Genomic DNA, 22458 nt, shown 5'->3' on the forward strand with positions numbered 1-22458 from the left:
GGGGCAGCGGGTGAGTTCATTATGGGGGTGTCGGGCTCAGCCCCCCCCACCCCCCCGCGGCTAATTAGCCGCCGGTAATTAGTGGCGGGGCCGCGGCGCGGGGCGCCCCCCGGCGGCCGCGGGCCGCGCTTTGCGCTGCGGAGCCCCACGCGTGTCCGCGGCGGGGCGTGGGGGGGGGCCCGCGGCGGGGCGTGGGGAGGGGGCCGCGGCTCCCCCCGTGGGGTTGCTCCGTCCACGCTGTGTCCCGCCCGTTCGGCTTCGAGACGTCCCAGCGCGACGCAGCCCCCCCCCGTGTGTGTGTGCACCCCTCCGCGGCGTGGGCAGCGTGGGCGACGGGTGTCCGGGGCTCAGTGCGGGGGGGTGGGGGTGTGTGTGTGCAGGGCCTTGTTTTCACGGGATTTCACCCCCTTCCCGCTCCCCACACACGCGGCTGGAAATGCCACGCGTCCCCTCCCCGTGTGGGGGGGACAAGCGGGACCGGGGGCCCCCTCACGCCACGCGCAGGGCTGGCACTTGGCTGCAGCCAGATGCTAATGTCTGCGGGTGGAACGGCACCGAAACGGCGAAGCCGCTGCGAGGCCCTGGGAGAATCTGGGGGTGCCCACCCCCCCCCAACCCCGGGCAATGCCGGGGGTCCCAGCCGCATCGGGGGCAGCCCCCCACGGAGCGGGCTTCTCTCCCTGGCCCCCAGCGGTGGGTGGGCGACTCTGGCAACCTCCAGCTTGTCTGTCTGGTGTTTGCTGGCGCTCGGGGTGCGCCTGAGCCGCTGTGCAGGGGGGGTTGGTTTGGGGGGGGGGAAGGCCTGCCTTCCAGCCTGGGGGTGCAAATCCATTCCACAACCCCCTCCAGCCCCATGGCCGTGGAGGAGGGGAGCCCGCTGCAGGGGAATGGGGCCCACGGCTGTGCGCGTGTTGGGTGCCGGTGTTGCAGAGGGCACCGGGGAGCCCCTGGCGGGGGGGAGTTGGGGGTGTTTTTCCCGTCACTGGGTGCTTGCAGGAGGCACCTGCATTTTGGGTCTAGCTCTGCAGCTCTTGCATAATTTCTCCCTAAACAGGCGCCCCCGGGCAAGCGCTGCAGGACAGGCCCCCGGGCCCCCACCTGAGGCCAGGGGCAGCCTGAAGGAAATAAGCTCCTTAATTGCCTCTGGCTAATCATGGCACGCTCAGCACCCACAAGAGCGAGGGGGTGCAGCACCAGGGCTTCATCACACGTCTCCTCGCTCCCGGCCGGGATCACGGGAATATTTCCCTGTTCAGATCAAAATACTGGGTTTTTTTGCAATGCCTCTGCCCCCGCGCAGCCCCCAGCATGCTGCCTGCCCGGCAGCAGCAGCAGGGAGGGGGGTGGTCTGTGGGGGGGTCGCACTGCTGTCCTGCCTTGTTGGCTGTGTCCCTTTAGGTGCCAGGGTAAAAGATGTTGTGGCACGTTCCTGTTCGGCTTCAGCTGAGCTCGCTAGCCAGGTTTAAATTGAGCTTTGCTCGCCAGGTTCTGACTCCTCGTGTTTGCGCAGGAGGGATTTTCCACCAGGGAAGCATTAAGGGAAGGATGTCACGGCCCCTTTCCAGTGCAAAATGCACCTGGAAGATTTATCCTGGTTGTAAATGAGGGGCTGCTGTCACGGCGCAGTGAGATCCTGCCACACCGAATATTTACCAGGCCGCTGATCTGCACCGATTTACCAAGGTTTAGCGTCCGGCTCATAATTTTGTATAATTCATTAGGACAAATTTAAATGAAAGTGCTCCAGCACTTGAATGCCCACTGCTTTGCACACTAATTAATGGCACAGCAGATGAGATAAGCAGCAGAATATTTATGGTGCAGATCTGCAGCATGGGCTGTGCGGGAGGGTGAAAGCGAGCAGACGGCACGGAGCTGGCAGGTCTCTGGGAGGAAGGTGTCCGAGTTCTGCAAACCAAATAAAACGTTTTCTTCCAGCTCACCTGGTACCGTGTTCAGCATTGCCAGCTCCTCCTTTGAAAGGAAGGCACTGAGGAAATTTCTAGCATTGCCCGTGATCACCATTAATTGTTTTCTGAGGGTATTTACCTATCCAGGCAGCTGCCACCAGAGCTATGAGGACAGTGTTCCCTGCAGCAGAGGAGTTTCAGGTTTAGATTCCTTCTTTCAAATTCTCCACAAAGGAGAAATTTTAAAAGGTCGCTCTTTCAAAACCCCCTCTTTTTTAAAGTTCACATATTTAGCTTTGGCAGGGGAATTTTTTTGCTGGGATTGCCATGTACTTCTAGCACACAGTGCACACGAGAATACAGGAGCAAAGTTATCTGAAAAACTGAAACGCCAAAGAGGGCATTTGGGCGCCTCTGGAAACTTTCTTTTCTGTTTTTGTTACACTTTTCTGCAAATGAAATTTTCTTGAAACCAGTTCGATTTGGGAGGTGTTTTATGGTTGGCTGGGCTTCAGGCTGTGTCCCGGAGGAAGGGTCTGGGGGGGTTGGTGTTCAGGCTGCTCGGGGCGGTGGTGCCGGTGGGGCTGGCGCGAGGTGTGGGCGTGTGTGTGAACCCTCTGTTTTATTCCGCCGTAGTGTCTGGGCCATGCAGCCCCGTGAGGGAGAGGACGCTGGGACGTGCCTTCCCATGGTCACGTCTCCTGCCCGTTGGTGGCAGAGGCCATGAGAGACCTCCTGGGTCCATGCTGCGTTGCCGGGGCGGGGGGTGCCCTGGGTGGGGCTGCACGTGGTGGGGCACAGCCGAGGTGAGATCCTGGCGGAGGGACTGAGCAGGCGCAGGGGTCCAGGGCTGCCCCCGAGCTCCAGGCCCTGTGCTCGGGACCGGGAGGGCCCTGACGCGGGGTGAGGGTCTCCGTTGCCCGGGAGTCGGGCAGCAGGAATCTGTGGATCCAGCCTTGGGTCGGATTTTCAGACCCTACCCTGGTGCCGGGAGTTACCCGTAACCGGCAGCCCGCTGTGCCTCGGACCAGAGCCAACGTGATGCTGAGTCAGGTGGTAGCGCTGAGCAAAACCCTTTGCCTGAAACTCAGCGGCTCTCCGGAGCTCCGAGTCTTTTTTCCCCACAAAGCCAGGGCTGCTCTTGAGAACACGCAGCCTATAGCTGGAGATTTTCTTCCCCGTCGCTGAAGCATTTGTCGGGGATGGGTGTTACATTTATTGTCCGTGCTATCAGGGGGCAGGGGGGGCTTGAGGAAGCGTTTTGCAAAGCTAAGGGGCCGGTGGGTGGGTGGGTGCGGGTGGGTGTGGTCTCTGGTGGGATGGGAGAAGGCTTGTGGAAATGGCTCCCCCCGGCACGTTGGGGAAGAGGTTTGTCTTCCACCTGCCTGGAGTGTGTCCAGCGCCGGCCCTACGCGTTTCCCCGCGCAGCTGAGCACGAGAGAGCCACGTCTCTTCCCAGCAGCACAAGGAGTAGCGGGCGCTGAGCAGAGACGAAGTGCGGTCACCGAGGGCACCCTGTCTGGTGGCACCCATCCCTCGGGCACTGGAGGAGCTGGAGGGGGGCAGAGCCGGTGGGTGCTTGGGTGCCTCAGGGCCGTCAGGTGCCTGCAGCAGCCCCAGCCAGCCTGGCCGCTCCGGCTCTCAGAGCTGTCCCTGGCAGCAGGATTGCTCAGGTAGCTCTCCGAGGGTGCAGCAGCACAGGCCGCGGGGTCCGTCCATCCCTGTCCCTGGGATCTGGGCATCCCTGTCCCTGCGCGGGGAGGGGGCTTGCCCGGTACCCTCAGGAAGGGCCGCTGTGGGTGAGCCAGTGGCCCTCTCGCTCTGTGGGTGGGACTGGACCCGCACCCGCTGCCAGTCCCTCTGAGAAAGAGGGTGGTGATGGCCCTTGTGCAGTAGCCAGGCAGCTGCCCAGGCCTTCTCCTCCAGCATTAGGCCCAAATGCCTTTGCTGGGTGATGCTGTCCCCTGGTGGCGTTGACCCCCTGGTTCCTCCCCCCCCCCCGGGACCCCCTGGCTCTTTCCAGCAGCAACCAGGGGACTGGCAGGCAGCTGGGGTGAGCGGGGTGCCCATGGACACCGCGAGTAGGGCTGTCCGCAGCCTGGGCACCCTCCGCTCCGCTCCGGGGGTGCGGGACGATGGGGTGAGGATGCTCCTGTGCCCGGCACAAAGGCAGTGAAGCAAAATCAGGGGGTTGGTACAACTGTGCTGCCTGGAGACGCACGGGACCCCTGCGTTAGCCACACGTCCAGCTGTGGCTGAGCCTGCGCGAAACATGCGCCACGCTGGGGGGTAACACGCTTCTCGTCTTCTAGAAAAGTCTGTTTTTCCTTCGGGGTGTCGGTGTGAGCGTGCTGCTGCCTGGTTGCCGTCTTTCTGATTATTCACATGATGCTTATTCAAAGGCCAGGATAATGTGGTGTGATCTGTGTGACTGATGGTGGTGAAGCGATTACAGCTGAGTCTGAGCGCAGGACACCTTCCCTCTGCGGGAGCTGGCTTTGTCATAGGATGAAAAACTATTCCCCAGATTTGTCATAGAAATCCAAATAAGGCAATTCTGGGCCAACATGGCCTTCTTACAGATGTTCTGTGAACAAAGGAGCTAAAGTCATGGAATGAACTGTTCCCCAGCAGCACACGTGATGCGAGCCGGGGGGATGCACGGCCCCCAAGGCCAGGGACGGCGTCCAGGTATGCCAGGGCATTGTCTGCTTGGCAGTAAATACTGTTCCGAGCCCCAGCGCTGGTGTTAAACACCTTCCCCAGGTTTTCCAGATCTTCAGTTCAGTTCAGTCTCAGGTACTTGAGCTCCAGCTTCCCAAGGGCGCAGCTGGGTCCTGAGCAGCTCCCTTGGGGGCGGGGGGAGTCCCCTTGGAGAAGCTCTCACTTGTTGGACGGTGGAGAAAAAGTGAGTTTGTGCATCAAAACTCGGAGCTGAAATAGTAAAATAGCTGTGGAATATTTTGGTTGCCAAAGACTAGGAGTCAGTAGACGTTGGTTTCTGATAAAGCAAAAAGACCAAGAGCATTTTCACCTCTAAACCAAAAAATCTGCATTTAATCTGTATTTAAAAGTTTAAAAGGACATTTTTCAATATGATTTTTTCTTTTTAAATGTATGGACCACTTCTGATTAAGAGATCTCTTGGCTTAAGACGTTTGTCTCTTCCTGTCAGCTTCGTTCACTTTGATTTGCTCACTTGGGTCTTTTCCACAGCAGCCAGCTTGTTGGATTGTCCTGTCGGATTTTTATAAACTTTAAATTATAACTTTTTTTCCTAGACTCATGCACTTTTAGCCAGGCTTTCTGCAGTGAGCTGAACACGGCAGTAACTCAGCCTTCATACCAGCAGCACAGAAACCTAAACTTACTTACATGCAATCTGATTTTTTGAACATAAATCACGATTTGTGAACCTAAACCTGAACCAGTCATAAATTTGGAGATTATTGTACTGATTTTTGCGTTTTGAATGTGGTGCCAGTCCATCCCCTTTTTTCACACATTGTCACCCAATGGGTTCATGAAACCTGTTAAAAAAGCAGGAGGAGAGAGGAAAGAACCTTCCCTCAGCCCAGTCCCACCAGCTCAGCAGCCTCGGATACACTTTCTCAGCTGCACATACACATTTTGCAGATTTATTGCAAATACGAAGGCGCAGAATCATTCTTGCAGTGGCGATATTTGTATGTGAAGTCTGGCCAAGGTATGAATGTCTGATACAGCCAGGGTTAGGACTTTGGTGTAACGCTGGTTTCTTTATTAATTCCTGTATGGTACGATGCCAAGGCTGCATTTCCAAGCCGTGACTGGGGGGGCTGCTCACGGTGCTGGTACCAGTGATGTCTGCATGCCAGAGAGGGGAAAAATGGATTATTTTTAATTTTTTTTTCCAAATGTTTCTGCCCAAGCCTTAGGGTGGGATTGGCACAGGGTGAAGCCCCCCGCTGCAGAGGGTCCCCCGCCTGCGGTTTGCCCCACTCGTGGCTTCGAAGCCCACCCGACATGGCTGATGCTCGGCGCTAGTGCCTGTGTTTGAGCATCCTTATGGTCCGTCCTGAAGCAGAGGAGAGAAATTGTAGCCTCTGGGATTTTTTTCTTATTGTCAGCAAGCAAATGAGCTGCCTGACCACCCATCTCCTCCTCCTGAGTCCCAGGTCCTGTCCTCCCAGAGGAGAGTATGTAGGTCAGGGCAGTTAAAAGCTGCTCTTGCTGGCTCTGGATTTTTAGACTCATCCACCCAGAGCAGAAGAATCCTCCTCCCTTGCCCTTTATGTCAGCTGCAATAACCATCAGCTTTGTGAACGGGTGGCCGTGTACCTACCTGCCACGGGCGGGCGGGGGGCAGGTGGGTCCCCGGCGTGGCGAGGAGCATCCCCGGGCGGAGGACGTCTACTGTGGGGCGGGAAGGCCCCTGGGACAACGCCTCAGACCCACTTCGTGCAGGGAAGGGTGAGGGTCACCACTTCTGTGCAGGTGATGTTGCTGGGGGTGTTTCTGTCTTGGTCCCCCCACTCTCACACCGATGCCTTCAGCAGAGCTGGGCACCCTCGGTCTGCAGGAAGAGTGCCCGGCCGGGGCAGCCACCATGTCCAGAGCGCTCTGATGAATTGTTCACAGAGTCACAGAATCATCTAGGCTGGAAAAGACCTTGAAGATCATCTAGTCCAACCATTAACCTAACACAGACTGTTCAGGCTGAAAAACGCCCTGCTCCAAGTCTTAAAAAAATTCTGGAATACGTTCATTTTCTAGTTTGGAAATAATGCGTCATTTTAAAGCTTATTTGAATTTATTTATTGTTTTACTAGAAGGCAAGAAACAAAGTAAAACCCTCCAAGAGCTCAGCTGGACCATCAGCAGCGGGTTACTTAGGGCAGGCCCAGTGCTGCTCAGCACTTCTCTGCCTGTACGCCGACAAACTGGAAAATGTTTGTCCTGTCCCCGGCACTGCGGTGTCGGTGCCTGCCCAGGGGTCTTTTTGCTCCCTCTGGACCCGGGGAGCCAGCAGCCAGGGTCTGCACGGGCAGAGTGGGACGGCACAGGCCGGGCGTTGGGGAACCAAAGCCTCGGTGTGAGCACGGGGGTCCGGGCAGCTCTCACTAGGGAGCAGCGGGGGCACGGGGGGTGCTGCTGCAGCTGCCGCCGTGCTGTGAGCCCAGCGGGGAGCCTGGCTCCCTGCGAACGTGCAGCCCCACGGGAGCTTGCCGGCTGCCCTTAAACATCCCTGCAGAAACCTTGTCATGGCCATGGGGTCCATGTCCAAGCGAGACCCCAGCGTGGGAACCCCCAAAGCACCACGGCAAACGCGCTCTCTCTGATCTCATCGGCTCCGATCGAGGACGTGGTGGATGGAGGCGCCTGAATGTCCCAGCCCCGGCGGGTGTGAACGGGCGTGGGCAAAGCGCATCTTGGGGCGCACAGGGACACACGTCCAGGGGTCTGCGGGGACCCACGTCTGGGGGTGCACGTGCAGGGTTTGTTTCCACAGTGTTGGGCACAGGAGGAGGGCAGAGCCGTCGCTGCGCTGACCGTGCCAGCCCAGGGACATCCGACACGCGGGAGGACGTTTCTGGGGAGATAGTCCCTGCACATTAATCACTCGGGTAGTCTCCTTCATTATTAATTCAAAGTCGTCTGTTGAGATTCTGGAAGCAGAAATAGCTCCTGAGCAGAGTTTTGCTGTTGTACTCTCCTCAGTAAAAATAGCCAAGCAGGTGCTGGGGATCTTTTGCAGAGAAACGATGGAGCAGATTTTGGGGAGCGGGCTCAGGGGGTCCAGGGCTGTGGTGGGGGCCAGGCCAGGTCCCATCCGTGGGGGCCACCCTGGAGCACACGCCGCCAGGGGACCTCAGGAGCACCCACTGGAAATGGTCTTGCGAGCTGCTGGCAAAAGACAGTGTTTGCTTCTGCTGAAAAACACCTGCAGCCACCTCGCTGCGGGCCTTGGCGGCCCGGGGGCTGCGGGACCGTGTCGCCTTCCGCCAGCTGCCGGGAACGCGCCGCGTCTTCCCTCGTGAAAAGCTGGAGCGGGCTGACGAGCCCTTAAGGTGGGAGAAAGGAGAGATCCTGGGGGTCTCTGGCATTGCAGTCTGCATCTCATCCAGCCTGGGGGGGGTCTGCGTGTCGGGGGCTTCGGTACCTGCCCCCCGTGGTGTCCGGCACCCCCTGCCTTTCCCGGCAGCAGGCAGGGCCCGGAAAGGCTGGGCAATGGTCACGGGGCTGCGGCTGGCCCTGGGTGGGTTTTTTGTTTCACTTTGTGACCTGCAGTTTGCCCACATCATTATTTCAGGTGGAATTGCTGTGTCCTGGGGTTTCCTGAAGTAAAACCCCCGCAGCAGTGGGGCCGGGGAGGGGGGTCCCAGGCATCCCGCAGCACTGGGGACTGCGTGTCCTGTGCACCATGGAAATGGGGGAGGCTGGAAAATGCCCCGTAACGAGGAATTACTTCAGGAATTGCCTCTTCTTGGTTTGCCAGGAAGCAGAGTGAGGGGTGGTTTGAGTGAGGGGTGTCGGTGCTCCGTGGCTGGGAGTTAATGAGGTTGTCAGATGAGCAAAACAACCAAATGAGCACAAAACAGGTGCGAGAAGAAGCAAACTGAAGCTGCGGGTGGTTCGTGCTCTGTGCTGGGCAGGGGGGTGGTCCAGCAGCACAAACTGCCCCGGGGAAGCTGATGTGGGGCCGATGCTGCCCGGTGCTGGTGAGTCTGTGGGTCTGTCCCACTGCCCGGCTGGGGCCACGCTGCCACCGAGCCTCAGCCTCCAGCATGGGGAGCACCCCTGGAATCGCTCCCGGGCTGTCGCATTTGATGTGTCGCTGTGATAACAGAGAAGGATCATAATTTAGGCAGAGATAAAAGGTGGTGGGAGTTTTATTATTCAAATATAAAATAACTTCCTCCTTTCAAGCGTGCTGCTTCCTGGGTATTGTATGGGGATAAATCAGAGTGACACGGGGAGCCGTGGCGCACGTGCTCCTGGGAGCTGGCTTTTAATTGCACATGGAGCAGCCGTCGGGACCGAACCGTCCTGACACAGCCATGGGAAGCCTTCGGCCCCGCACTGTCCCGCTCCGCCACAGACAGCGTCAAAACTGCCATTTGCAAAACCTTCAGGAGTTTCTGGGTTTAAATAAGATGAGCCAGAAGCTGTCTGATGAAACTTTTGACACTGGTGTGTCGGGAGGTGCCTCGGTGAATGCCCGCGCTGCGGCGTTGGGGCGGTTTGTCCCCATGGCACTGGCAGTTCGTGGGGGCACCAGGGCTGAGAAAGGACTTTCCCACTTTCCCCCGGCCAGGACACCCGGGGTGGGGAGCGAGTGCTTGGCCGTGCCCTGGCACAGCCGGTGGTACTGCCGAGTCGGTGTTGGAGGGGGAGGATTTCCAGACTTGCCAAGCTGAGGAGCTCTTTTTAATGCTCTTCGCAAGGGAAGGGATGTAAGAGAGATGGGCACAGAGCAGAGAGGTGGAACTACCTGCACAGTTTAAAATTTCTGGTGAATTTTCTGTCATCAGAGGTGTCTCATTGCCCATAAAAGCCTTTGGGGGTGGGAGGGAGAAGAAAAGGGGTGAGAGAAGGGCTGTGGAGCTGCTGCAGCTCCAGACGTGTCCCGCAGACAGAGCCCGGCCACCCGGAGCTCTTGCCAGCCTGGCTGTGGCAGGTCAGGGAGGGGGTGGGAGGTGGACGGTGGCGTGTTTTACCATGGAGAAGGCTCCGTGAGGAGAAAACTTGTCCGCGGGATCAGTAATAAAAACATACTGCACTGAAAGGATCCTGGACAGAAGCAGAGACGCATCTTCACAGGGTCATAGGAACAAGCAGTTGCCCCCGAGGGTGAAAGGGCCGTTTCTGAGGGAGGGCTCTGGTGTGACCTGCTGAGCGGTACCCCCAGTTCAGCACAGGGCTGCTGATGGTGCTGGGCTGCCCGGCTGTACTGGGCGAGGGCCAGCTCTGCCCCAGCATAGCACCCCATAACGCCCCGGCCCTGCCTGCAGCGCAGTGGTTTTTTGTTAATCCAGATCCCTCACTAAACCTAACAGAGGAGCAGATAATGTCAGGATGAGCTTTTTCTCGTGGGTTTCATTTTAGCCCAGTTATTCTGGGCAGTACCCGGCACTGCAGCGTGGTACCTGTTTCCTAGGAGACTGCAGGCAAGCACAGGAGCAGCACAAACCCCAGCCGCCGCGCACAATTAGCACAAATACTGTAAATGTCAAGGGAGGCTAAATATAGTCGTCCTGCGCCGAGTCCTCTTACACCGTCGCCCATTAGAGCCTCCCGGCTGGAGCGGAGCGAGCACGTGGGAGCGGGGCTGTGCCCAGCGCCAGGCCCCGGGCAGCCACGGGGCTTCATTCTGGTGCCGAGGGTGCTCGCTGCCCGCGCAGGCAGGGATGCAGGCAGCCTGGTGCCAGCTCTGGGGTTGTCCCCGTGGCCATCACCGCGGGCTCAGGCCTGCAGCCTCCCGGTCCTTGGCAGTTTTCGGTTTATTTGCGGCGCGGTGTTTGCCCGGCGGGATTTCCCCTCGCAGCATTTCTCAGCCCCAGCCTCGCCCTGGCGCGGCTGCGCTTGAGGAGCAGCTTTTCCCCGAGTGCCGAGGGCAGTGCATCCCGGCCATGCTCCTGGTGTTCCAAAATGTCCTTTTTTTTTTAAATTAAGCGATCATAAAGTGCTTTTCTAACAGCCCTGTGTGAGCGAGTAGTAACCTCAGCCCCTGTTTGCTCCCGCAGCATTACTTCACTGTTAACTTCAATCACGAGAACCAGAAGACCCTGGAGCTGAGGACTGAGGATGCCAAGGACTGCGACGAGTGGGTGGCAGCCATAGCTCACGCCAGGTATCGCCCTCCACCAGCACAGACCTGCGGACGGGAGTGTCGGAGGCAAAGCCGTGCCCAAGGACAGCTGCGGGCAGGGCTGCAGGCAGGGCTGCGGGCAGGGAGCTGTCGAGCTGGCAGGCAGAGCAGAGTGCTTCTGGCCTCCGGCCCCGTGTCAGAGCAGGAGGCTGCATCCAGGCATCCCCCTCATCCCCCCGCTTGCCCATCCCTGTCCCGTGCGGGGTGGCCGCCCCGGCAGCCTGGCTGCTGCCTGTCCCAGCCTGGTGCTGGAGGGGTGTCTGCTTCACCGTCGGGTCAAAAGGCCACTGGGAAGGGTTTAATGGAGTAGCAAAAATGGCCAGAAAGAGCTTTTTCCAAGCTCGTGTTTCTGCATCGTGGGAATGCGAGCACAGCCCGCTTGCTCGCCAGGGGAGAGCGGTCAGGAGCTGGCCCGGCACAGCCACGTCTGGCGAAGGAGGGTGCTGGGCTGGCAGCAGGAAGTGGGGGGCAGATGAGGGTTGTAGCAGGAAATTGGAGAAATATCATCTGCCGCAGCACCTTAACGAGAGCAGATGTTCCTAAGAGCTTGCGCCACAAGTGTCTTCCTTCTCATTTTGGGACGTGGTAGGTGAGAGAGGTTTGGCCATGGGTTTTTGGTGGGTTTTTTTGGTCTCCTACCATTTCCTTAAAATCTGCATTGTATTTTCTGTTTGCACCCTCGCGGGGAACCCGAGTCCTCTCCAAACTGGTCAGTTCTGAGCAGCAGCATCCCAGACTGCGAGAGCCGTCTCCCCGTTCGTTCACCCTGCGGGTACCCTGAGCCAGAGGGGCGAGGGCCGTGTGTAGACAGCCAGGAAGGAGAAACCTCCCCCCCAGCAAACCTCCACCTGCAGACACCTAATTTTTTGTGCACATGCTGGGGGGGTGCATGGTGGTGGGTCTGTGGAAGGAGAGATGCTCACGGCCGTGTCTGCCTGCAGCTACAGGAACCTGGCGACGGAGCATGAGGCGCTGATGCAGAAGTACCTCCATCTCCTGCAGATTGTGGAAACGGAGAAGACTGTTGCCAAGCAACTCCGCCAGCAGATCGAGGATGGGGAGATCGAGATCGAGCGCCTGAAGGCCGAGGTGAAGAACCCGGCGTCGTCCCATGGATGCGCTGCTGCTCCCCAGGGTGACCCGTGGGTGGGCGGGCGGCATCGCTGCGCTGGCCGGGGCCGGGGGACCTTACAGCCAGTGAATTTATGCTTGTTTTAATGACATTGGGCTGGCCCCTTCTCTTGCAGAGAGGAGCGAGGGTGTTGCCTGCATTGGACGCGCACGGTGCGTCTGCGGGGCTCGCCGGGGTCCCTGGGAAGCTGCCGCGGCAGGGAAGGGTTTGCCCCAGCAACAAGCACTGGGGCATGGGCTGGCGAGCTGGTCCCTTGGGTGCAGGTATTGGGGGAGGGATGGAGACGCCTTATCTTACCATTTCACCTTCCCTATTTTGATCCTGGATACCTCGATTAGAATCCCTCTGCGGGCCGCGTGCCCGCTGCTCCCATCTGCCGGGCAGTGCAAGGCCAGAGGAGTCACCGAAACAGGGGAGAGGCGTCCGTGGCCTTGGGAGGGAACCTGCGCCAGCTGCAAGCTGCAGCCATCCCGATAACCCGAGTACCGCGGGGAATTAACGTGCACGGGGCTAGAAACGATCAGACGCTTCATTAAGAAGGGAGCGTCTCTCCAGCGGGAGCAGCCCATACAACCTGTTGCCCGTAGCTCGGCCCAGAAGCTCTCACAGCGGCTTGCTGTGTGTGGCTCCTTTGCGGCGCTGGGTTGTAGGAAGGGTGACGTGACGGGGATTACGGCAGACAAAGCACGAACATGCAAAAATGACTCAGCAGACGGTGCTGAGGGAAGCGCACGTCTCTAAGGCACCAGGGAGGAGGATGCTCGGAGGCGGGGGTCTGCCCCGGGCTGCCTGGCCCCCCTGTTGTGGGACTGCAGCCAGCCCTGAGCTTTGGCTGCTGGGGGGTGTTGGGTCTGGCGACTGGGGGCACCCCGGCGTTGATCCGGCACCCCCAAACCAGTCCTGTACCCCGGGGCTGGTCCTGCTGCCGCCCCCCTCCTCGGGCCTGGCAGGGAGCGTCAGGCAGCAGCTCCATGGTGGAGGCAGCTGGGAGCGGGTCCTGCTGCCTCCTGGGCTGAGATGTCGACCCCAAGTCAGTCAAATCTCAAAATTGCCACGAAGGAGGCAACTGGAGAGACAGTGAGGGCAGGAGTGGTTTGGTGCATCCTCACGGGGGTCTTTTTCTTAAATTTTGGATTTTGGAGTTAAACAGTGCAGGTTAACAGCAATCCCTGACCATGAGTCAGGGTACGCTGAAGGCTGCTTTTAGTCTTGGAGGACTGGGGAGCCACAGGCTGTTGCCAGGGGTAGTTTCGACACCACTGAATTTGTGCTTTCCAACAGAACAGGATCAGCCCCAAAACCACCCCAGGCCATGGCACCCGCTCGAGCCGGGGTTTCTCCTGGGGCTCCGGTCCTGTGCTGGCCGGGAGCTCCCCGAGTCCAGTCCTGCTGCCGAGTTGGGGGGCAAGCTCTGTGGCCCCGGGAGCATGGCCAGTGCAAGGGGCGGGGGAGGCGAGTGACGGGCATCCTGACAAGCTTTTGGTCAGGGGAGGTGGGAGATGTGTTGTGAACCCCGAAATTAGCTGAGGGGTCATGGTCAGAGATGCCCGGCAGAGCTGCAGCCTGTCCCCTGTGCCCGGGTATGTTTGATTTTACCTTGCATTGGTTTGGTTTGTGTTTTTACTCTTCGACATGCTTTGAAGCAGAGATCAAATGATCAGCTTCTACTTTAATGTGCAAATTTTGCTCGCTCAATTTAAAAAAAAAAAAGAAACCAAAATAAAACCATGGCACCAGCTAACCCGCTTCGTGGGTCCCGGCCGCGATGCGCCTGGAGTTGGCGCAGGGAATGGCTTCGGTGCTCCCAAACGCTTCAATGCAGATGGGATGCAGGGGCTGTTTGATGGCAGGAAAGCACAGGGAGAGGAAAAACATCTCTAAAATCTCTTCTAAAATCTCATCCCATGGAATAAAATGGGGTGAAACCGATAGAGCTGCGTGTGAGCCCATGGCTGCTTTCTCCAGCATGTTGCTGCTCCTGCCGAGGCCGGCGGCACTGGGGATGGCTGTGCTGGGAGCACTGGGAGACCTGGGGTGCTGGGGGGCCGGGGCACCCCGCTGCCTCCAGCCGAGCCCCTCGGAGCTGCAGCCGGGTCGCCCCAGGGGCACGAGTGGGGCTGGCTGGATCAGGCCCTGGGAGCATCGGGTGGCTCTGGGAGAGCTCAGGAGCTTCGCTCAGACACGGTGACCGCATTGAAGCACGTTTTGCTTCTTACGGCATGAAGATGCACAGCTCTTCGTCACAGTTTGGGGTTTGGGGAAGTCATCTGCTCCTCCCCGGCCGTGACCAGACAGCCGAAGCCCCTGGCCACCTCCCCCGGCAGCCGACTCTCCCCTTCCCTTACTCTGCTTTCCCTCCTGACAGTCCAGCACGCACTCGGCACGTATCGCAGTTCCTGCTGCTGTCGGTTCCCAGCGTCACTGGGCAGCAGAGTCCTGCTGAAAAAGATCTCAAGATCTCAACTCAAACCTTCCTTTTTCCTCCTTTCTCTCCAAAACGGGACTTTTTTTTTCCCTAGGAAATTACTCTTTGAAAGTTGTTTTCTTACTTGTATTATTTTCTATAAAATCAAAATTCAAATCACATTTTTCCCAATTTTCATTTTCTGAATGGTCCATTTTCTGTTTTCCTACCCTTCCCTGTAGCTTTTGAAACGGTTGCTGCCGTGGGGGCAGGGACACGGCAACAAGCAGAGGAGTGAGAAAAAGTACAGGCGAGAAACAGTAGAAATTCAAATGCTCAAAGCTAACGAGATCTGATCCAATTTGTGTCAGAAAGCTGTGACTGGATGAGAGTTTGTCCCCATCTGCAAGTTTTAGGGTGCAAATGACTTGAGATTTTTCTGCCATTTTCTCTCCAACTCGTTTTTTAACGACTCGCCCATGAAGGCTTCCTTAGGAAACCAGGATGTGGTTGGCGTTGGGTACCCGGCAGGATTTCCAGGTCTCTGTCTCTGTGGTGCGTTCGGTGGGTGCCGGCAGCGTCCTGGCAGCGTTTCCTTTCTGCTTCATCTACCCATCTCCCGTTAAGACAGAACCAGCACAATATGTCCCTGGATCTGTAGTTGAGCTGGAGGCGTGTGCCACGCGCAGGAGCAGGGTTTGTCCTTGGCTCTGGGGAGGTGCCGGGAGGTGCCGGGGCCGCTGACGTCCCCCCTGTGCCCGCAGATCGCCTCCCTGCTCAAGGACCACGAGCGCATTCAGGCGGGCCAGACCAGCGCTCCCAGCGACGACGACAGTGACATCAAGAAAATCAAGAAGGTGGGTGGTGGCGGGTGAGGGATGTGGGGGCTGGCACTCAGCGGGGTCCCCAAACCCGGCGGTGCCTCGGCCTCCCCTTGGTGCCGCGGAGGGGCCTGGCACTGCCACTGCTCGGGGAGTGGGTCCTGCCCTCACCCAACCCCCGGGAAACCTCCGCCAGCCCCGGGCACCCGCTGCCCCGTGCCGGGGACGTGGGCTGAGCGCTGCAGGGTTGGGGTGGCGGGCAGCAGCCACAGGCGTGGATGGAGCTCTGGGCCCGGGTTGGGATGTGCTGCCGTGCTCATTCACCCAATGAAGGGTTGGAAGCTTTTCTAGGTGACTTAATGCCTCTCTGCAAGTTTGGGTGCCCAAAGATGTGGAAAGTGCCCAGCATCGTGCCTGGGGAGGTCAGGAATTACCACGGGATCCTTGCTTCTCGTAGGAGTCTTCCGTGTATCTTTGTAAAAAGGGAAAGAGGATGTTACCTGCAACATGCATTTCAATGAGTAGTTGTTCGTTCCCCAGCCGGGAGGGTTCAGAGCAGCACCAGTATCAGGCCCCATTGTGCACACCTCGGCACAGAGCCGGGGAAACCTCACGCAGAACTGTGGCTCCGGCCCTGTGCCGAGCATGGGGCTCCTGCCCAGCACGTTGGCCAGGACCCTAACGCGGCCGCTGCCCCCCTGGTAGGTCCAGAGCTTCCTGCGGGGATGGCTGTGCCGGAGGAAGTGGAAGACAATCATCCAGGACTACATCAGGTCCCCCCATGCCGACAGCATGCGCAAGAGGAACCAGGTCGTCTTCAGCATGCTGGAGGCAGAGGCCGAGTACGTCCAGCAGCTCCACATCCTCGTCAACAACTTCCTCCGGCCGCTGCGGATGGCAGCCAGCTCCAAGAAGCCTCCCATCACGCACGATGACGTCAGCAGCATATTCCTCAACAGGTGAGTCCGTCCCGGGCTCTGAGAGCCTCCAGGCAGGCATTGGTGTCCGCAGCCCAATGGGTGTTGGGGTGCTTGGTGCCGGGGGGCTGCCCCAAGCCTGTCTGTGTGGGGTCATAGCTTGGGCAATGGGGAGGGCACTGTCCGTTGGCATTTGTAGCAGCCCGCAGGTAACGACAGGGTAACAGAGCGGGGAGGACGCAGTTCTCCGGGAAGGTGGTATGGAGCAGGCAGGCGTAGCCTCTCCTGCAGCTGCGACACGGGGTCAGAGCTGGGAGGTGGCACTCACTGACTCACAGAATCACAGAATCATCTTGGTTGGAAAAGACCTCAAAGATCACCTAGTCCAACCATGACCCTCACACTGACCGTTCTCAACTCCACCAGATCCCTCAGCGCTGGGTCAACCCGACTCTTAAACCCCTCCAGGGATGGGGACTCCACCTGGGCAGCCCATTCCAACGCTCAACAACCCCTTCTGGAAAGAAATGCTTCCTAAGAGCCAGTCTAACCCTGCCCTGACTCCAGCCGGGCCGCAGCGCTGCCCAGCGTGCCAGCAGAGGTGCCAGGGTTAACGGCAGCTGCAATGGCTCCGTCCCACAGACGGTACCAGTGGCGAGTCTTGCCAGCCCTGGGGGTGCCAGCCACCCGCCCCTCGGGGAGTGGAGCTCTCCCCGCTCCCGGCGCTCGCTCCTGCCCCTCTCTGCAGCCCTCGCTTTGAGCTCCCCGGACTGTGTGGGGTGCCAGCCAAATTCCAGTTCACCCCCACCTCTGAGCTTGTGTGAAGCCAGCACCTTGCCTGGGGCCGGTGCCAACAGCACGAGCACCCCTGACCACCCCTCCTCTGCCTTATTGTGGCTCCGCGGCCCAGAGGAGGCTCCTCACTGTAAGGGCTCTTGGAGAGTGAGCAGTGGGGGACCCGGAGCCAGCTCTGAGCTCTGGCCAGGAGCACCCTGTCCTGCCGAGGTGGGGGAGAGCAGGGGTGCCCTGGGTGGGCAGCAGTGTCAGGGCAGGGAGGCAGACAGGCTCAAAGATTTTGTCTAATTACTCACTATTCGCCACTCGTTCATCTGTCTTTTCACCTTGGTTTATCTTCCAGCGAAACGATCATGTTTTTGCACCAAATCTTTTACCAAGGCCTGAAGGCGAGGATATCCAGCTGGCCGACGCTAGTGCTGGGTGAGTGTGTGTTGCCCCCTCCCTGTGTTTCCTTCCCCCTCGCTGGCAGAGCCGACACCATGTGCTTCCTCCTCCTCCTCCTCCTCATGCAACTCAACGGGCATTTGGCTAACCGGCGGCAGCAGTGAAACGCATCGCGCGGCACCTCGCTGCTTGTCCGTGTCGGTTGTGGAGGCAAGGACTGAAAAAAACCCAGAGAAACCCAATTCCTGCGTTCCTGGTTCTGGCGGGCGGTGGGGGGGGTGGGCTGGGCCACGCACGGGAGAGCTAATGCTGAAGAGCTTTGCTGCGGCCAGTTAGACCCGCAGCCAGCTCCACAGGGTGTCTTTAAAACCCAAACTGGGCAGAATTGGGGTTTGTACAAGCAGCACGAGGCCCCAGGGGGGGATCCAGGGGGGGATCCAGGGTGAGGAGGGTCGGGAGCTGGAGGGGGCTGTGCCGGGACCCCAGGACTGGGCCGTCACCACCTCCCCACTGCCTCTCTGCTCACAGCCGACTTGTTCGACATCCTGCTGCCCATGCTGAACATCTACCAGGAGTTCGTGAGGAACCACCAGTACAGCCTGCAGATCCTGGCCCACTGCAAGCAGAACCGGGACTTTGACAAGCTGCTGAAGCACTACGAGGCCAAGCCTGACTGCGAGGAGAGGACCCTGGAGACCTTCCTGACCTACCCCATGTTCCAGGTGACCAGGATCGGCCCCAGCGATGCCGCCACAGGGGCGGGCTGGGCGATGACAACCCCAGCCCCCACAGCAGGCACTGGGTGCTGGGGAGGCAAAGCCGGGGTGAAGATAGCCTGGGGCTGGACCCCACGCTGCTCCTGGGACTGGCTTAGGGCTCGTCGCTGCTGCGGGAGGGCTCTGGGTGAAGCTGCCAACTCCCCAGTTACCCCACGGCTCTGGGTCGTGGCGGGGGCACAGCAGGGTGCTGGGCAAAGCCCCATGCTGTTACCCCTCCTCATTAGCCCCACGCTGTTACCCGTCCTCATTAAGTTTTAGCATGAGGAGCTGTGAAGCTTTCTTAACCACCCAGACCAGGGGTTCCGAGGCACAGGAGCCGTGCGGGGTGGGCACCCACAGCCCTCTGTGCCCCTCTTCATCCCCCCACCCTGCGCCGCGACTGATGCCCGGCTCCGTCTGTTGTGCCGCAGATCCCCAGGTACATCCTGACGCTGCACGAGCTGCTGGCTCACACCCCCCACGAGCATGTGGAGAGGAACAGCCTGGATTATGCCAAGTCCAAGCTGGAAGAGCTCTCCAGGTCAGACTCACTGCTGCCTGTCCTGCTCGCCCACGTGCCCTGCCCACAGCTCGGGTGCAGGCAGCAGGCAGAGCCCCGCGCCCAAGGTGCCCGGTGCTGTTTTAGCCAGGACCTGCCCTCCCGTGGCCCTCGTCCTCTGCCTTCCCCAGGCTGAGACCTGCCTGTGCCGTCTCCTGCCCTCCCGTTCCAACCAGTCCCTGGGGCGGGTGGGACGGGCACCGGCTGCTTCTGCCCGGGGGCTGCATTTTCCAGGGCTCCATAATGATGAAATACGAGTCCTGGGGTCTGGGATGGCTCTGAAGGTCGGGCTCTGCCCTCCTCCGTCTGGCACGGCTGGGTGCTGGGGGGCTGCCCTGCGGGAAGGGCCCGAGCGACTCCGAGCTCTCAGCAATGACCGCTTGGGAATCGGCCACGATTCCCCATTTCCAGTCCTCTCCATCCGCAGGCCACAGGCCAAAGCGTTCCGTGTGTCCCGTGCCAGCGCCCTCAGTCCCGAGGCAATCCCTAAAAAGAGTTTCCATCCCTTTTCCCAATCCTCAAGGAGCAGGGACGTCAGAGGGGGCTGGTGACAGGGGGAGGATCTGTCTGCCCTAAATCTGAATTTTGTGATTTCCGAGCAAGAAGCACTTGTGTGTCAATATTTAGAAATCTGGAGGTAGAGTCCAGGCTGATGTGTAGGTTACCTCCTGGGCTCCCAGGTCTGTATAGGTACCGCTGACTCTGGTAATTCCCTGAATATTCCTTCAGTTTTGGTCTCACCTAGTGCAGCCCTTCCCCTGTGTCCAAAGGGATCGCTGGGAAGACTGATGCAGATCTCATCCGAGCTCCCATTTTCTCCCTCTTTCAGGATAATGCACGATGAAGTGAGTGAGACCGAAAATATCCGAAAAAATCTGGCGATAGAGAGGATGATCATTGAAGGGTGTGAAATTCTGCTGGACACCAGCCAGACTTTCGTAAGACAAGGTACCGTGTTTGTGCCGCCGTCCCTGCCCTCCACGGCTGATACAGCGCCCAGCGGCCCCCAGCCCTCTGCCAAGCTGTGACATTTAAAACATCCCGTTTCTGAATTTTCTCTGCCCCAAAGCCCCTCACTTTCAGGCTCTGGCACTGCGTTTTGTTGTGTCACGGAGCAGAAGGTGCATTTTAGCTGTTCCTGATTTCCTACCACCAGAAACGGAGTGGGACGCATCCTGACCTCCTGGGCACGCTGGGTCCCAGAGGAGCACCCCCGCGCCATGGGTGCAGGGGTGGGCTGGGGCCATGTCATGGGCGTGCAGCGATGCCCCGCGAAGCTGCCCCCGATGCCGACGCCAGGGATGGGCCTCTCCCCTCTGTAGGGTCCCTCATCCAAGTGCCGATGTCGGAGAAAGGGAAGATCACGCGGGGGCGGCTGGGCTCCCTCTCGCTGAAGAAGGAGGGCGAGCGGCAGTGCTTCCTCTTCTCCAAGCACCTGATCATCTGCACCAGGGGCTCGGGGGGAAAACTGCATCTCACCAAGGTGCGGAGGGCAGGGAGGGGCTCGGCAGCCCCCAGCAAAGGGTCTGGCGGCCGCTGGGCTTGGAGCTGGTGCTGCTTCCCAGGGTGCTGGGGCACAGGCTGGGGTGTGGGGAGGCTCAGAGGCTGGTGACACCACGGGCCTGGGGGCCACCTCAGCCCCCCCCGGGGCTGCAGCCTCCTGGGGGGGCCGGGCTGGGAGCAGGCGGGCAGCCGGATTTATTTCGCGTGGTCCAGACGCCTTGTCCACGATGTGCAGAGCTCTGAGTCGCGGGCAAAGATGAGAAATTGCATGTTCTTGGTAAAAGAATTTTTCCTGGTTTGCAGCAGCAGCAATCTAGTCAGGGAGAAACTGGAATGGTAGCCCAGGTTTGTACGTAACACTCCAGCCCGCCCCGAGACTCGCGCTTTTGTTGGTGGAAGTTTTGCAGTTAATTGAGCAAGAATCTGACAGAAATTGCTCATTACTGGCATTAAATTATCAGTTTGAAAAATTACAGTCCATGGCAAAGAGTTGATAATTACAACAACAGGCTTTTGGAAAATTTAATTTAAAGCTCATATTAAATAATTTATAAACAAATTAGTTGATCAGTTATACAAGGAAAACCACGATATCCCAGCCGTCAGTAACTGCTTCTTTCCCAGCGAAAGCAGACGCTGCGCTGGCCACGGGCTGCATGAGGCCGAAACCCTCAGCAGCATCACCCCGTCCCTGTCCCCGTCCCCATCCCCGGGGCGGTGGGCTGTGACGCAGGGCGGGGGGCCAGGGCAGCCCCAGCCCCCCCGGGGGGGATCCTGCCGCTGAGCCCCAACTCCCACCCCTGCAGAACGGCGTGATCTCCCTCATCGACTGCACGCTGGTGGAGGAGCAGGAGAGCACCGACGAGGATGGTAGGTTTGGGGGTTTGCAGCATGGTCACCCCGTGGCGGGGGGGAGTGGTGGTGGCGTGGCCAGCGCTGCCGGTGTCCACTGTCACCGAGGCGGTGACATCGCTGCCATCCCTCCGTGGGGTGTGGAACCAACCGTGGCAGTAGTCGGAGCAAATTGAGATGCTGGATAGATTCAAGGAAGTCATGATCTACTGGGTGGGTTTAATTAAGTAAATTATTTACTGCCAACCAAACAGATGTGCAGTTATGCAAATCTGACCTTCCCGAGGCAGGCAGCTGCCTCCAGCTCGGTGCTAGCGAGCAGGAAAAGGCAAAGGTGCTGGATGCCGGCAGCCGTGCCCGCGCAGCCGCAGGCCTGTCAGAAAGCATGGGCTCCCTTCTCTTGTCGTAGGGATCTGATCTGTTGTTACCTCAACCCTTCAGGCCCCATGTTGGGTGCCAAAAAGGGCCGTCGTGGTTTGAACCTGGCCAGCAGCCCAACCCCCACAGCTGCTCACTCACCCTCCCCCTGCCCAGGGATGGGGAAAGAATTGGGGGGGTAAAGGGAGACTCGTGGGTTAGATAAAAACAGTTTAGTAATTGTCATAAAATAAACCAATAACAATAACAGAAAGTACAAACGAGTAATGCACAATGCGACTGCTCACCACCCGCCAACTGATACCCAGCCCATTCCCAAAAAAATCAAGATCCCACAGTCGCAATCCTGGAAGTGAGAGACAACCCCCCACTTCCCGGCCACCCCTCCTTTCTATCTGAGCATGGCATTACATGATCTGGAATATTCCACTGGCTAATTTGGCTCTGGTGCTCTGGCTGTGCCCCCTCCCAGCTTCTTGTGCACCCACACATGGACAGGACATGGGGAGTTGGAGAGACCTTGATCTGGTAGCAACGACCGTAAATCAGTGTATTACGGCGTCATTGTCACTGAAAGCAAAGCACAGCACTATTCCAGCTACTAAGAAGAAAAATTAACTCTATCCCAGCCGAAACCAAGACCCTTGTCCTCATGGCTGTTTCCTAACGCACGCCGGGGAGCCGGGTCCCCCCCCGGCACGTGGTGCCCAGGCGCCAGCAGCGAGGCCATGCTGCACTTGTGACGTGCAGATTTTATTTTGCAAACACGGAGCCTTTGCCCAGCAAACCTGTCCTGTCCTCACTGCAGGCAACCCACAAAATGCAACGAGCTCCTTAAAACCTTAACAAACCTGCACCGGAGGGGGAGAGGGTGGGGGAATCTTTTCACAATCACTGTGTGTGGTTTTTCTGTTCCAAAGCAAAAACATCAGGGCAAGACATTGACCATCTTGACTTCAAAATCGTGGTGGAGCCTAAAGATTCCTCGTCTTTTACGGTTATCCTGGTGGCCTCGTCCAGGCAGGAGAAGGCTGCGTGGACCAGCGACATCAGCCAGGTAGGACGGACCGGGCAGGGAGGAGGTGTCGGGGTGCAGAGTCCCCGGGGACGCACAGGCCCTGTGGGATTCCTGCTGGGCTGCCCCTGCGCAGGCTGCGGCAGCAGCTTTGGGCACCCGGAATGAACACTCGG

At 58.8% G+C, this 22458-nt stretch overlaps 1 protein-coding gene across 3 annotated transcripts in view; it reads left to right on the top strand.

Moving 5' to 3' along the window:
- The window catches only part of RASGRF1 (Ras protein specific guanine nucleotide releasing factor 1), a 37231-nt gene that overhangs the window by 717 nt on the left and 14056 nt on the right, over positions 1–22458 (top strand). For all 3 annotated transcript variants that reach the window (XM_074880132.1, XM_074880133.1, XM_074880134.1), the window contains exons 2-12: positions 10637–10743; positions 11703–11850; positions 15062–15154; positions 15824–16077; positions 17174–17253; positions 17746–17939; positions 18407–18516; positions 19364–19482; positions 19857–20017; positions 20844–20907; positions 22188–22324. In XM_074880132.1, coding sequence (XP_074736233.1) covers positions 10637–10743; positions 11703–11850; positions 15062–15154; positions 15824–16077; positions 17174–17253; positions 17746–17939; positions 18407–18516; positions 19364–19482; positions 19857–20017; positions 20844–20907; positions 22188–22324 — 1467 coding nt within the window. The remainder of the gene's footprint in view (positions 1–10636; positions 10744–11702; positions 11851–15061; positions 15155–15823; positions 16078–17173; positions 17254–17745; positions 17940–18406; positions 18517–19363; positions 19483–19856; positions 20018–20843; positions 20908–22187; positions 22325–22458) is intronic.

Source organism: Strix uralensis, chromosome 11 (genome assembly GCF_047716275.1).
Source record: "Strix uralensis isolate ZFMK-TIS-50842 chromosome 11, bStrUra1, whole genome shotgun sequence".
NCBI lineage: Eukaryota > Metazoa > Chordata > Aves > Strigiformes > Strigidae > Strix > Strix uralensis.